This window comes from Protobothrops mucrosquamatus, unplaced genomic scaffold (assembly GCF_001527695.2).
Source record: "Protobothrops mucrosquamatus isolate PMUCROS unplaced genomic scaffold, P.Mucros_1.0 scaffold262, whole genome shotgun sequence".
Taxonomy (NCBI): Eukaryota; Metazoa; Chordata; class Lepidosauria; order Squamata; family Viperidae; genus Protobothrops; species Protobothrops mucrosquamatus.
In genome coordinates this window covers 322,246-337,705 of record NW_015386609.1, presented here as the reverse complement: position 1 = coordinate 337,705, position 15,460 = coordinate 322,246, and the positions used below count along the sequence as shown (strand labels likewise).

Genomic DNA, 15,460 nt, shown 5'->3' with positions numbered 1-15,460 from the left:
TAAATACCTACTCCCCAGGTGTGCCTTGTGGAGTGGGGCGTGATGCTCTCCTCCCGGGCAAGTGAGCCTGCCTCCGTTGTTCCCTCCTCCTCTCTGTTCTCCTTGCTCTGGGATCTGGTGGGGAAGGGCCTTGCTCCTCGCCTGAGCTCTGCCTTCCCTGTTCCAAACCTGAAGGGCCCTGGCTTGCTTCAGCCTGCTCCTCCCCACAGTCCTCCGAAGCCACAGACACCCCCTCCTGAGGCATGACAGCCCTTGACTTACAACCACAATTGAGCCCCAAACTTTCTGTTGCTAAGTGAGACATTTGTTAACTGAGTTTTGCCCCCATTTTACGACCTTTTTTGCCAGTTAAGTGAATCACTCCAGGTGTTAAGTTGGTCACACTTTGGTAAGTGAACCTGGCGTCCCCATTGACTTTGTCAGAAGGTTGCAAAAGGTGATCACATGACCCAGGGACACTGCAACCTGCAACCATCATAAATACGAGTCGGTTGCCAATCGCCTGAATTTTGATTACGTGACCATGGGGAGGCTGAAGTGGTCATAAGTGTGAAAAGGGGTCATAAGTCACTTTTTCAGTGCCACTGTAACTTCAAACAGTCACTAAACAAATTGTAAGTCGAGAACTAGCTGTATTTATCAGGATAATATTCCAGGAACACTGGAATTGAAGAGTAATTTCAACCGAGGCCTTGTGCAGCGTTCCCAACCTCCTGCAGGAAATTCTATTTATGGAGGATCTGAATACACTTTGGCCTACTCTGCCTCTGTGAGGTCTGCTTTGGGAGAAAAAATCCGGAAGAAAAAAGAAAAAAAATGAGAATGCTATGCCTTTTTAATTGATAATATATATATATAAAACCCTTGTCTTCAAAACCTCTGGAGGTGGAGGTGTAGCATCACAATGTACACTCGCTCTTCGTGGACACCATGACCACAGAAACATCACGGTTTCTGCAGCTAAGAAAGTAGCAGGACTGATTAGATATTTAGGATTTTGGTGGTATCATTCCTCCTTTTTTGTATAATGGATAACTTGTTGAAAACACATGCTTTGTCTTAAGAGGTAAAGGTAACACTCCATACTTCCAATGATGGATATGCAGCTGTATAGAAAATGACTTTTACCTCAGGACAGAAACCTGGGTTCAATTGCTCTAGGGCTACAAAAATATCTAGCTGGGCATATCTTCCAGTCTTATTTATTAAATTTACATGCTGCCCATCTGGCTGTCCAAAGCAACTGTTGGTCTAGGTCAGGGGTCTTCAAACTTGGCCCTTTTATGACTTGTGGACTTCAACTCCCAGAATCCCTCAGCCAGGGCCAAGTTTGAAGGCCCAGGAATTTGAATTGAGGGAGGATTTCTACGGCTGGCCTGGTTGCTTTAGGAAGATCTCATTAACTGCCATTAAGAGCATAACAATTAATGCAAAAATTTAAGATATTCATTCTTCATTTATTTGTAGACTTGATTTGACAGACTGACCTGATCTGCTTGAGTGTCATTCAGCTTCTTGTTACACAGGCTTTGGATCCCTTATATATTTATCACAAGTGACCACACCAGCTAGGAAATACCCGATGGACATGGCATTGGAACAAGTTGATTTAAGGTTGATAGACTCTGTTTTTCAAAGCAACCCTCATCGGCTGGGTTGGCAGAATGAAATATTCTGCCAAAATGGGATTGCTTCGTAATTTGGGTTTTGAGGAATTGTGTTATCAGGAGTCTAAGTCATTATTTTGGGGTCATAATAGAAATGATTGAAACATTGTTAATACAATATACCTTAATCCGGGCATGGAGTGAAAAAAAATATGCAAACACAGCCAATTTCTCTGGAAGAATATATTATAATATTGGGGGCACATCTAATATGACCCCAACTAAAATCCTCACAGAGATAATAAGACACAACCAATTCTAGATGATCAAGTGACCACTTTATCCACATAAGTAAGTATATTCCAATATCCAGTACATACAGACATTAAGCGATATTTATTAAAATACAATCTTTAGTAAAAGCTTCAACATTAGAAAGAGGTTAGGAATTCGTGAGCCTAAGGGGGCAAAAAAAAGTAACACGGGCATGTTTCTACAGTACTGTACATTTCAAATCACAGAATGAGGAGAGGAGAAACCATTTTTACAGCAAGTAGTAGCGAAACTCCTTGCAATGTTCCTTCTACCCTCTTAAATCTTTCGGAGCAAAGTTAAGAGCCCACCAGGAACCGACCACTGCAGAAATGGGCTTTACTGAAAATAGGACAGCCCTTAGGTTGGTGCATCGGAAGCAGACACTGGAGGAAGAAAAAGAATTAAGGCTGGTGATTTCTGGCACCAACAAGGGTGCTGCATCAGGTCTGCCGATGTAGCCTCCGCACGAGTCACTGGTCTTTCACCCAGGTCTCTTCCCCCCCAAAAAAAGGCCTCACAAAGCAAATGTAGCCAAGTTGCCAAATCCCAGGATGGACCCATTGCTGCTCAAGTCAAACAGAAATGTGTTCAAACCCCAGGTTGCTGACTTGTTCCACTTCACTGAACCGGCCCTAGGTTGATGCATATAAACTGCATGGAAGGTGGCAGTTGGCCCAAGTCGTTATCAAGAGCTGGTGCAACTGTGCATGATGGGCACACTTCAAGAAAGGAATAATGCAAGCCGGAAATGGGATTCCTCCTCAAAGAACCTTCAACTCTGCCTTAAATTGCTCTATGTCATTCTGTTATTTTGTCTTCTTGGCACTAACTGGTTCCTTGCTAATGGGCAAGGACAGCTTCTTCCGGGCTTTTTACGTGCCTCTTGTGAAATGGGAGAGACGGCTCAGTCAGTGATGTCAGTTTACCAACAGGGTTAGGAAAGCTGCTGCCCAAGATATTACTGGTTACTCATCCTGAGCCTAGAAGACAGACTTCTGTCCCTATTCTTGGATTAATATATTGGAGGAGTGATCGTTCCACCATGCACAAACGTGCCATGGATAGGCAAAAGCTCCAAGTGGTGTGTTTTTCCTATTGCCTAGCTGAATTGCTTCATGAAGGACTCCTGGTTGGGGATCAGCTGACTTTGAGAGACATGGTGTGCAGACATATCCAACCCAGTTACATTAAAACAAAACACTTGGGGGGGGGGAAAGGCAGAAATACAACTGTAGAATGGTCTCCCTACCCACCCTGCCCCTCCAAAAGGACAGCATGGGCCTTGGAGCTGAGATGCCACTGACCCAAAAAACGAAAGCATTAATAACATTGCCTACATTTACATAAAACCAGTGGGGACAAATTCTCCAACTGGGAGAATGCAGCCTTAGCCAGGACATCACAAGACAACACCAAGCTGCGTGGTTGCAGCAACTAACACACTTAGACCCAATACGGGATAGCTCATAGTCTACAAGGCTCTGGTATAATGGCTAGTGTAAAACAGCAGCTTATTCTTCGGGGTGCACATATGTTTAAGAAGGGCTGCTGGTTAATACCAGGGCAGGTACACTGTCAGAACAGCAGCCATAACACATCGTGGGATGCCTGGATTGCAATATACCCCCCCAAATTCATTTCACATCCTGCTGAACAGTGTAGAAAGAGCAAGCTGTCAGCTAGAAGAGTTACCAGCTTTTCATCAATAAACCCAACCTGAACAAACTACAATCTCCAAGAGCGCCCAGGGGGCGCCCAGCCACGCAATCCCTTCTCAACGAAATCCTGGGTTTGATCAGTGGCAAAGGTACCGGATAAGAGAGGGAGCTATATGCTGCTGCTTATATCGTTGGCAAAAACAAGTCTGACTCAGCGTCGGAAGAAATTTCCCACCTAGAATCGGCGACAACTTAAAAGCATGTCGATATCCATACTAGTCCCAAAACCCCTTTCCCACCTCTTTGGAGTGCCTTCTATATTACAAAGTATAATCAGTTCTCGGGCTGCCTTAGAGATCTTTTTCCCCCCCCCCTTCTTTCTTTCACGCAGAACGCAGAGATCCATGTTCTCTGAATAATTCTGAATGGGTTCAAAACAGGTTGGGTTTTGCTTCGCTTCCCAAAATCAGCATCCGACATTTTTAAGACACAAGGATACTGTGCAAGGCTGGAAAAAAGGCATTTTCAGAGGGCCAGATAGTTTTTTTTTTCTTACTCTTATGTATGCACAATGAGTCTGTTTATCTGTTTGTAGTTTTGGAAAGGTGAGCAGCAAATCCCCACACAGATTATCAGGCGACGACCAAAACAGGAATGTGTGTGAGCATCAGGATCCACTCTCATCTCTCTTCGCGCCATCAACCTAATATCCCAGATATTCTCTTGCCATGAAAGTTAAGATTTTTTTTTTTCCAAATAAGGTTTTAATTTCATGGACCCCCAACATGGTAGCCTATTTCTTGCCTCCAGTGTGGCTTGAGACGGCTGAATCTGGAAACAGCTGCTGCTGTAGTTACATGTAGGTGTTGCCCCTCTCTCCAGGAATCTTGAAATCAAATCAAATCCAGATAGTCCAAAGCAGGTGGTGAAGGTACACGGTGGATGGAGTCACATGATGTCACAGCATGAATTCTGCTTGCGGGCCTTCCAGGTCAGGAGAGGTGGGAATAAACACACACTTATTAAGTATTTATATTCGGATTTATTACTAAGAGATGTCTCCTTGGATTTTTGGAGACTGTGGAAGCTGCAGTCCCTTCCGTGATGGAGAGCTAACCTGTGAAACCATGTATCAAGAATGTACTCCTATGCCAGTTTTATATATATATATTATTGGTCACGAATATACCTGATGGTCTATTTGACCCCTCTTTCAAACCAGTGAAAACAAAACCTTTTCAAGGGGAAAAAAAACTAAGAAAGTCCACTTGTCTTTTGAAAAGCAGCTTTGGGACAATTATGACCTGGATCATAGTTGGCATTTTGTTTCCAGACCATCATCTCCATTGACTAAAAATAACCTATTGCCTCATAAATCATTGCAGGAAGATAAGGAAACATTGTCTATATTGCTGGGCACTGGCCCAAATATACTTACAGTTTTGTAAAAGGCTTTTGACTGATTTCCAAGAATCTCTGACTTGGCCACTAAGTCATCCAGTTTCTCTCCTCGTTCTAACAAGGACTCCATTGTATTGTGCTAAAGGGGGAAAAGACACAGCTGAGAGAGAGGGAACTGCAAGTCCCTAACTTATAAACCCAGCTGTAGAAGAGGCAGCAAACACGGGCGCCTGTGAAGTGCTGTGGCTGTGCTCGCTCTGTAATGCAGAACTTAAATTTCCAGATTTTCCCTTCACCCACCTTCTCAGCTCTCTAATCAAGCGTTTCCACTTTCTGATTTGGGAAAAAAGTTTAGGAAGCGTCATCGGTTAGGCCAGGGGTAGGCAACCGTGGCTCTTTTATGACTCGTGGACTTCAACTCCCAGAATCCCTGAGCCAGCCATGCTGAGGGGAAAGGGAGAGGTTTCCAAGCTGAGCCAGGCTGGCTCAGGAATTCTGGGAGTTGAAGTCCACGGGTCATAAAAGAGCCACGGTTGCCTACCCCTGGGTTAGGCCTTTGCCTACATTTGCCTCTTAAGGAGACCAACGGTAGCTTGGTCTGCCACTACTACTATCATTAAATCAGTTCTTTCATTTTTAGTCTCTGCCACAATGCTACCCAAGAGCTAAACTTGAAATTTAACCCGAAACAAAAATGTTTGTCTCAAAGGAATCGTTTTTTGCCGTCCTATGAATTTGACAATGGGATCCTATAAACGCCATTCTCCTAATCGTTTAAAATTAGGAGCAAGAATCTGCTTTCTCTCCACCAGTGCTAAAAATACAACACTGTAGAGTTTGTCAGGTGTAGAACCTGTTCTGTAATATTCCATACACAGCACAGCACACCTTGTGATCTTAATGGCGGCCTACAGATTTTGTCCCACTCACAGCCTGTTCGCCTGGATGTGGACTGTCACTCACACTTTTTTAAAATTTTTATTTTTATACCACCTTTAGCATTTGACAGAAATATTTAATTTTTAAACAGTATCAATGTTCTATTTGAAACCGGTGGATCACTTTAAATTTCTGATGATTGGGATTTATTTTGAAGTAACTTTGGTGGAGCAGAAAATATTTATATTTGAATGTGTGTAATACAAGACACATGAATCAACTGCTTGCAATCCAATCAATATTAGCATTTAGATGAAAATTGCTCTGATGACACCCATAATAACCAACAAAAAGGAGGTCACAGCTAAGATAAAAATTAGTCATGACCTACTTTTATCTGATTGCATCATGTTTTCATGTTGGCTTGAAGAATTACGTGTGATCATTAAAAGCCTGAATTAAGAACTAACCAGAGACAGGAAGGAACACCTAGAACTAGATTCACATATACAAAAAAGAGAAGAAGTTTGGTTTTGATAGCATTCACTGCCTCAAAAGGAAGAGATCCTAACAATGATTTTAAAATAGGACTGTATTTACTGAGTCTGCACTCTGAATGCCATACACAGATGCCATACCAAATAAATCTCCTCACTAAGGTTTTCTCCTACAGCAGGGGTAGGCAGCCTTGGCTCTTTTATGACTCATGGACTTCAACTCTCAAAATTCCTGAGCCAGCATGGCTGGCTCAGGAATTCTGGGAGTTGAAGTCCACGAGTCATAAAAGAGCCAAGGTTGCCTACCCCTGCCCTAGAGTTTGTTTGTTTTTTTAAAGCCACACAATTATGTCCTGCTTCCAAATTGAACTGGCATCTAGCAATCTCCATATTAACAGCAAGATGCTGACCACTTACCAGGATCACTTTGGTCTCATCCAATTCGGCTTGCACTTTTGTCATTGCGTCAGCATCACGAGGATTCTTAAAGAGCAACACAGAATTTTATTTGATGATGTTGTTGACAAGATACCAAAAATCGTCATTAAGCTGTTTATACAACATTAGAATGGAATATTTGGGAAAAGAGACTTCTTCAAATATACCAAGCCCTGCAAACTCAGACCCTATCATGCCCTAAATACTAGAAGATTTTATTATAATATTTATTCTCTCTGCTGTTCCTAGCAACCAACCACTGCTATGTAACACAATAAAAAACAAATGCAGTCAACAATGTCAGAGGAGAAATTTTAGGAAAACAGCCTCTTAAGACAATGTCAGGGGGGGGGGGAAGTGGGGCCAAATAATACCATTGCAGACTTTATTTGTTAAAAGTTAAATCATGCATTACAGGCATTGTGGACTCAGTAAGTCGAGTTACGACCACAATTGAGCCTTCATGTTGCTAAGTGAAACATTTGTTAAGTGAGTTTGCCCCATTTTACAACATTTCTCGCCAGAGTTGTTAAGTGAATCATTCTATTTGTTATGTTACTAACATGGTGGTTCGGTGAATCTGGCTTCCCCATTGACTTTGCTTGACAGAAGGCCGCAAAAGGGGAACACGGCAACCGTCGTTAAATATGAACCAGTTGCTAAGCATCTGAATTGTGATCATGTGACCACGGGGATGCTGCAACGGTTGTCAATGTGAAAAATGGTCATGTCATTTTTTTTCAGTGCTGTTCTAACTTCAAATGGTCACTAGATGAATTGTTGTAAGTCCAGGACTACCTGTACAAATAAAATCAACTTCTATTTGTATGAATGTGGAAAAAGACATTGGCTTGAGAGATCAGGTTATTTCGCTGATTTCCCAGAAATCAGATGAAACAGATGTTTCATTTTCTGACCATTTATATTCAGTCCAGCCATACCTGATATCTACTAAGGTATCCATCCAACGCTGTGTAAGTTATTGTTGCTGGAGTTCCAGAAGGCCAGTCTATCCTATTAACTTGCCTAGAGAATTCATCAAGGACCTGTAGACAGAAGACCAAGAGAAAACCCAGATTTTGAAAGACTTACATTCCTTGGAAGCAATTCTATACAGCAATCCTCAAAAATGGTATCAAACTGCATTTTTCTTGAAGCTCAGGCAGCATTTTGGAATAATCAGTCTAGATGAAGGGATCCTTGCAGGTAATTAAAGTGAGCATCAGAGACAAATATTTTATAAATTCCAGAATTATATAATGGGGAGGGACTGTGTGCAAAGAAAAGCAGAAAGCAGAAACAGTGACCATTTTTAGCAGTATTCACTTTTCACATAATGGTGTTGACTCAGACAACCTGATGTAGTGAGGTAATAATGTTGCCCATCATGCCAAGGTGATAAGCTACACATACGATTTTCTTTAAACCCAATTCTGACCACAGGTAACAGAATTAAAGGTCTGAATGCATTTTAACTAGAGTTAGCGGAGTTCAAGTTATCAAAAGCACTACAAGACCCTTAAATGTTTCTTCTCCATATCTGGGTTTGGTGCTGTATGGGCAAACTTTCTGTTCTCAAGCGACTTTAAAACTTTTGTTAGGCAAAAAGCTCAAACTTTGGAGCGCATCTGGGCTTAAAGGCCCATAATTCCCCAAACAGCGTATCTATTGGTAAAAATTCTGGAAGCTGAAATCAACACATCATAAAGTTGCCCAGGTTGGAGAAATGCTACTCTACAAAAAGTAGTAGCCTGTCACAATACTTCAGTACTTTATAACTGAAAGTAATCTTCAGCATACAAGACTGTCATGAATTTAAAAATTCATTTTAATGCATTTTTTTCCTCCACCAACCTCTCCTGCATTATCACACACAGTCTGTGTGTGTATATGTGGCAGTCCCAAAGGGAGCATTGCTTTGTAAACAACATTGTTGCTGCTGTTTTATATCTGGCGTATTTTACTCTCTGGTTTATCAAATTCACCCGCCAAATATACATCTCTCTGGCCATCTTTATTAATTCTAAATGGCATTTTACCCTAGGCCAGGGGTAGGCAACCTTGGCTCTTTTATGATTCGTGGACTTCAGGAATTCTGGGAGTTGAAGTCCACGAGTCATAAAAGAGCCAAGGTTGCCTACCCCTGCCCTAGGCTAATCTTGGATTATAAATTATGATTCGTGCAAATTAGTTTAATGTGATGTCCAAAGTGAGTCAGAGCTCTATTTACAAGCAATTTCAACCATGAAAGCACCTACTCTGTGTTATCTTGCAGTCCATCTGCAGATATCCAAGTCCTCCCTGCCCAAGCTGGTATTTACCTTATCCAACAAAGTGAAACAAACCCGGGATGGATATTCATGATCTGCAATTACCACTCCAGCCAAACCATCATTCCGTAGATAAACATGGCAGAGGTATTCTGAAATAAAGAATAACATGAACAATGAACATTTTCTCATATAAAATTCCACAGAATTTGTGAAAAAGAACCACAGGCTTTTACTAGATCCTCCCAACTCACCAGTCCCTTTGTTTATTTTAGATACAAGTTGGCTGAGCTCTTTAACTCTCAATCTGAATATAAGATTCATTATGGGGGGAAAAAAAAACCCAGAATCCAGCTCCAAACAGGAATAGGAATCTTGTTTGGGTCACATTCCAATTCGTTCTGATTTGAAATTATATGCTCATATGTATACATGGCCAAAATTCAACACCATTCAAAAGCTCCATTAAACACGTGTACGCACACACATGGGATATGAGTATATGCAGCTAACTTTAGAGAAAGAGGTGAATTTATAATTATAGTTATAACTGCTGTAAAGAAGATCGGAAGCCACTTTGTATCTTTTTTCTATTTTTCTTTCTTGCCCTTTTAGTGCTCTCTTGGTTTCTTTTTTCTTCCTTATTCTGTATTAGTTCGTATTAGTTTTTTACTTTTTATTTTTTTCAAAGAAGGTTTTTTTTTTAAAAAGTAACTATTTAAAAAGTTTTTAAAAGTTTTATGTAAGATTTAACAGGACTGAACGCCATACACAATTCATCTTCTGTTATTACAACTTGCCTTACAAAAAAATTGGTGCATGTAATCTAATTCTAACTCCAACTATTAGCAGTTTATGATGGATTCTTTGACCAAGAAGAGCAGTTTTACAAGGAATCTTTTTACTGTCTCAACACCCCGTACAAAGGATCCTGTGATGCTGTCATCCAACTTTAATAGCAATAGCTACCTTGACAAATATTAATATCATATTCACCAAATTCCTAAGAAATTCAATTGTTTAATTCAGTTTGACCTAGAGAAACCATCCAGAACATTCCCTTAGATCAGGCATGTCAAACTTGTGGCCCATGGGCCGCATCCGGCCTACGTAGGCCACGCCCACCCTGGCGCCAAGGCGAAAAACTCCCGATTCGTCACCATACAATTGCCTGCATTGCGGGATTTGACACCCCTGCCTTAGATAATTTCCAACGTGTTTTTTTTTCCTTACAGAGCAATTATTATCTACATCTTCTTTATCGGCATTATTTTCAATGTCAAGCTCTACACTTCACATTTGCAGATATACACCCTTATTTGTTTACTGTAGTTCCTTCTAAGGCAAACTACTGTGTATGCCTACCTTGTTCCTTTATAGAAGCTCTACTTCCAAGCTCTGAACGCTCTACTATCAGTTGACTTGTGAAGGTCATAAATTCTTGAACGCTGAAAGTTAAATAAATAATAAAACCCCTCACAATTAGTTACCAAACCATCCATATTTAAATCCACTGTGAAGAAAATAAATTTTATTAGCAGTATCAGCTGCTAACAAAAGATAATAATTACAGCATAAAAACTGTAAAAGCACATGATATAGATGACCAGGCCAAGCCTGAGGGAGGCATCAAGCGCGTCATCAATCTGGAGTCCCTTCATACCCTAAAAAGATCTAAATCCAGGCCACCTTGGATTCCATTGACTCTTACCTCCCGCCAATTTGCTTTGATCATTGGTAGTTCAGATTCTGAACATGGAGAGTGTTAGCGTGCAATAAATCTGTATTCAGCTGAACCACTCTGGCTCCTGATTTTTTATGCTTGACACATGGTTTTATTTTTTTTTAAAAAGATACTAATTTTCAAAAGCAGCATACAAATAATTAAAAAAAGAAGCATATGAATCCGTAACAGTAAAATAAAGCCAAGGATTAATGAGTGGAAACAATTCATCTATTCAAGTAGGAATTGAATGTATGATTTTTGTGAATAAATGTGGTCTATGCTGCAATTCAACAAGAGTTCAAGTAACTTCAAAAAAATACTTTGAAATGAGTAAGTGAATTCTGAGAAATATTGTTTTCTTTGTTAGACTCCTGTAGTTCTATTTTACAATATCATTTTGCAGGAAGACGAACCCAACATTCAAGGGTCAAATGCAAAACTATATTTAGCCACATATATTTAGAATCAACAGATACAGCATAAACAAATTCAAAACTGCTAGCATTCTGCTTGCAGGTACAAGAATTTATGAATGGATCTGTTCAGATTACCCCTAATAGCAAACGGGGTTAAACCTTAATAGAATTCATATTGAGGTGATGCACTTTAGAAACAAAAGCATGAATGTGAGGTCTATCATTTTATCAGTTATTTTTCACTGCCTTGATTTATAAGTTACATCAGAAAAAAAAAGTATTACATCTCGAATTCAATGCAACCAATTCAAGGGGAAAGCTAATTGATCTTAAAAACGCAGTGAAGACCTACCTGGATCTCTGGAAGAAGCTAAATGATGAGATATCATAAGCAGCTTTTAGTAAGTGCACTTTGGGATCACCTTTGTAAAGAACACTTAGACTGTAAAGCTTCATCTTTTTATCTGTTCAACTTTTCTCGATAACCTGAGCAAAGACAAAAAAAACCACCCACCTTACTTGGTTATAAAGTAAAATACTACAAGGATAAATGCAAATGCGAATTCCTAACCAGATATCTATAATCTCTTTACATAGATACTTTGTACAGCAGAAAGCAAAGGCTAGCAAAACAAACTCTGGTATTAAATACAAGGTGCTTATTTACCTTATTTATCTAGAGCTTGGGGTTCATGATTGCCCTCTGAATTAAGAATGAAATTACTCTGCAACTAATCCTGATATTAAAGCAGCTGATTCATTCTTCCCAAAATAATAGGAAGCGGAGGTGAGTCAGAAATGGCATTAGAAGCCTGAAGGACAAGTTGCCTGATCTAGTTAAGGAGCAGTAAATAAACTACTCCCAACCCAGGATGGTTTGGCACTTATTCACTATTCCAAATCCATTTTGCCATCTTTGGACCATATGGGTAAAATCTTTGGCTGGATTCTTTTATATTTTATTTCCATTCCCCTGCTGGATAATACAACTCTAAATGTAGATGATGGAAGGGACTTTTCCAAAGGCTTCCCTTCCGAATCTTCTAACTCGAGGCATTCTTGTCCATGGTTTAAACATGACATTTCCTGATTGATTTCTGACTCCTCACTTGAGTACAGGTAGTCCTCGACTTACGGCCACAACTGAGCCCCAAATTCCTGCGGTTAAGTGAAACATTTGTTATTTTGCCCTATTTTACCATCTTTCTTGCCGCAGTTCTTAAGGGAAATCGCTGAAGTTGTTAAGTTAGTAACATGGTTGTTAAGTGAATCTGGCTTCCCCCCATTGACTTTGCTTGTCAGAAGGTCGCAAAAGCTGATCACATGACCCTGGGACACTGCAACCGTCATAAATATGAGTCAGCTGCCCAGTGTCCAAATTTTGATCGTGTGATTTCTAGGGGGTGGTGCAGCGGTCATAAGCATGAAAAATGGTCGTTAGGTTACCTTTTTTCAGCACCGTTGTAACTTTGAACGCATGTCGAGGACTACCTGCATGTGTATCATGACCCTCTTTTCTTGGGAAAAAAATAACACCCCCAAAGGAGGCCATCTGGAAGAGGCTCATCGGGATAAAACCATTTAAACCGTTTTTACAAAGGAAAATCCCCAAAGGGCAAAACCCCAGAAAACCTTCACCTACACTAGCAGGGGTAGGCAACCTTGGCTCTTTTATGACTCGTGGACTTCAACTCCCAGAATTCCTGAGCCAGCCAAGCTGGCTCAGGAATTCTGGGAGTTGAAGTCCACGAGTCATAAAAGAGCCAAGGTTGCTTACCCCTGACCTACTGCAATGGAAAAACACTCCATCAAACGGCTCGGGTAATATTTTCCTAAAAGACCATTCCATTTCCATTATTTTGCCCACCAAGGCGAAAGGCTTTTGAAAAAAAATAAACCAATCCACGGGGCAGCTTTGCGAAATAAAAGACGGCGACGAAGGAAGGGCCATGAAGTCGTTGCAACGTTTCCCACCCCCACCCCCTGCGCGCATGTCAAGGCCCTCCCCAGGCCCAGAAGCCAAACCGAGAGGCCGCCACGTCCGCCCCCCCCCCCCGCCGCCTTCACAGCCCCGCCGCCCACTCCGCTCCCCAGCAGGGCCTGCAGCCCCCCGGGCCGCCCTTAGAAAAGCCTCCGACACCCTCAGGCAGCTGGCCGGGGATAATGGGCGTGGGTGTCCGAGCAGCCCAGGAGGTCGTAACGATACCGGGGTGGGGTGGGGTGGGGGGTCCTACCGCGCCCCCGCCCCAGCAGGCCGCTTCGCTTCCCGCAAGGACCCACCTTACTACCCGGGGGGGGGGGAGCCTGGCTCGGCCCCGCGTCGCCTCGGAGACGGCTGGAGCGGCCCGAAACAGTGATCCAAGCGGAAGCCGGCGCGCCCTTTGACCCGGAGACAAAAGCCGCCGGAAGGGCTGCCAACTCGACGGCCGGGCTGAGCCATAGAGCTAGGGAAAAAAATGTAGAGCTAGGAAAGGGGAAGAGTCGGCCCCGCGCCGCCTGCTGCCGCGCACGCGTCTGGGCACTGTTCGGAGCTGCTGGAGGTGCGAGGGATGGGGCAATCTCCCGCTGTCGGACTGCCCCTCCCGTAATCTCGAAGCAGCATGGGAGTTGTAGTCCACCACAGCGGTGGAGTGCCACATAAAATAGGATTTGCAAATGCATCCAAATGAATAGGGGGGGCTGCCCCAAAGAAGAGGGTGTCAACCTATTTTCCAAAGCATCAAAAGGCAGGACAAGAAACAATGGATGGAAACTAATCAAGGAGAGAAACAACCTGGGATTAAGGAGAAACTTCCTGACAGTTAGAACAATTAAAGAATGCTCTACACAGAGGGAACAAAACTTCCCCAACCCTTCCTTTAAAGATAACAGAATATCAGAATAGTAGAGTTGGAAGGGACCTTGGAGGTCTTCTAGTCCAACTGTCTAGTTTGGACTAGTATGCCTAGTTTAATGAAGAGAAGGATGAGGGGGGACATGATAGCAGTGTTCCAATATCTCAGGGGCTGCCACAAAGAAGAGGGAGTCAAGCTATTCTCCAAGGCGCCTGAAGGCAGGACGAGAAGCAACGGATGGAAACTGATCAAGGAGAAAAGCGACCTAGAACTAAGGAGAAACTTCCTGACAGTTAGAACAATTAACCAGTGGAACAACCTGCCTCCAGAAGCGGTGAATGCTCCAATGCTGGAAGTTTTTAAGAAGAGACTGGACAACCATTTGTCTGAAATGGTATAGGGTCTCCTGCTTGAGTAGTGGGTTGGACTAGAAGACCTCCAAGGTCCCTTCCAGCTCTATTCTGATTGATTGATTTTAGATAAATGGTTGCCCAATCTCTTCTTAAAACCTCCAGTGTTGGAGCACCCACAACTTCAAGGCCAGATTCCTTTTTGCAACAACCCACAATAAAATTGCCCTCTAACTAGAATAGGTCAAATGATATTCCGTGATTTTTATTTTTAAAGGCAAATTTTCTGCTAGCTGTGCTTGGGTATATCAGCTTTAAGGGGACTGGCACACCCAGGTGAACATGCCTCTATCATCTGCCAGAAGAACATGAGTGTGCAAATACTACTTAAATCTGATATTTCNCCCCCCCCCCCCCCCGCCGCCTACTCCGCTCCCCAGCAGGGCCTGCAGCACCCTGGCCGCCCTTAGAAAAGCCTCCGACACCCTCAGGCAGCTGGCCGGGGATAATGGGCGTGGGTGTCCGAGCAGCCCAGGAGGTCGTAACGATACCGGGGTGGGGTGGGGGGTCCTACCGCGCCCCCGCCCCAGCAGGCCGCTTCGCTTCTCGCAACGACCCACCTTACTACCCGGGGGGGGGGGAGCCTGGCTCGGCCCCGCGTCGCCTCGGAGACGGCTGGAGCGGCCCGAAACAGTGATCCAAGCGGAAGCCGGCACGCCCTTTGACCCGGAGACAAAAGCCGCCGGAAGGGCTGCCAACTCGACGGCCGGGCTGAGCCATAGAGCTAGGGGAAAAAAAATGTAGAGCTAGGAAAGGGGAAGAGTCGGCCCCGCGCCGCCTGCTGCCGCGCACGCGTCTGGGCACTGTTCGGGGGTGGGGGGGATCTCCCGCTGTCGGACTGCCCCTCCCGTATTCTCGAAGCAGCATGGGAGTTGTAGTCCACCACAGCGGTGGAGTGCCACATAAAATAGGATTTGTAAATGCATCCAAATGAATAGGGGGGCTGCCCCAAAGAAGAGGGTGTCAACCTATCTTCCAAAGCATCAAAAGGCAGGACAAGAAACGATGG

At 43.1% G+C, this 15,460-nt stretch overlaps 1 protein-coding gene across 2 annotated transcripts; it reads right to left on the bottom strand.

Moving 5' to 3' along the window:
• Positions 1-3,952: 3,952 nt before the first annotated feature.
• YKT6 (YKT6 v-SNARE homolog) lies at positions 3,953-15,027 on the bottom strand. Of its 2 annotated transcripts, none has more exons than XM_015814559.1 (8): positions 15,012-15,027; positions 11,560-11,693; positions 10,431-10,513; positions 9,117-9,217; positions 7,737-7,841; positions 6,775-6,840; positions 5,019-5,120; positions 3,953-4,564 (listed from the first exon to the last, which is right to left on the bottom strand). In XM_015814559.1, the coding sequence occupies exons 2-8, from the start codon at positions 11,661-11,663 to the stop codon at positions 4,529-4,531; spliced, it is 597 nt and encodes a 198-aa protein (XP_015670045.1). In that variant the 5' UTR covers positions 11,664-11,693; positions 15,012-15,027; the 3' UTR covers positions 3,953-4,528. The 2 variants fall into 2 exon arrangements, with proteins under 2 accessions (XP_015670045.1, XP_015670046.1); XM_015814560.1 differs by lacking the exon at positions 15,012-15,027 and adding an exon at positions 11,875-11,939.
• Between the last annotated feature and the right edge of the window lie 433 nt (positions 15,028-15,460).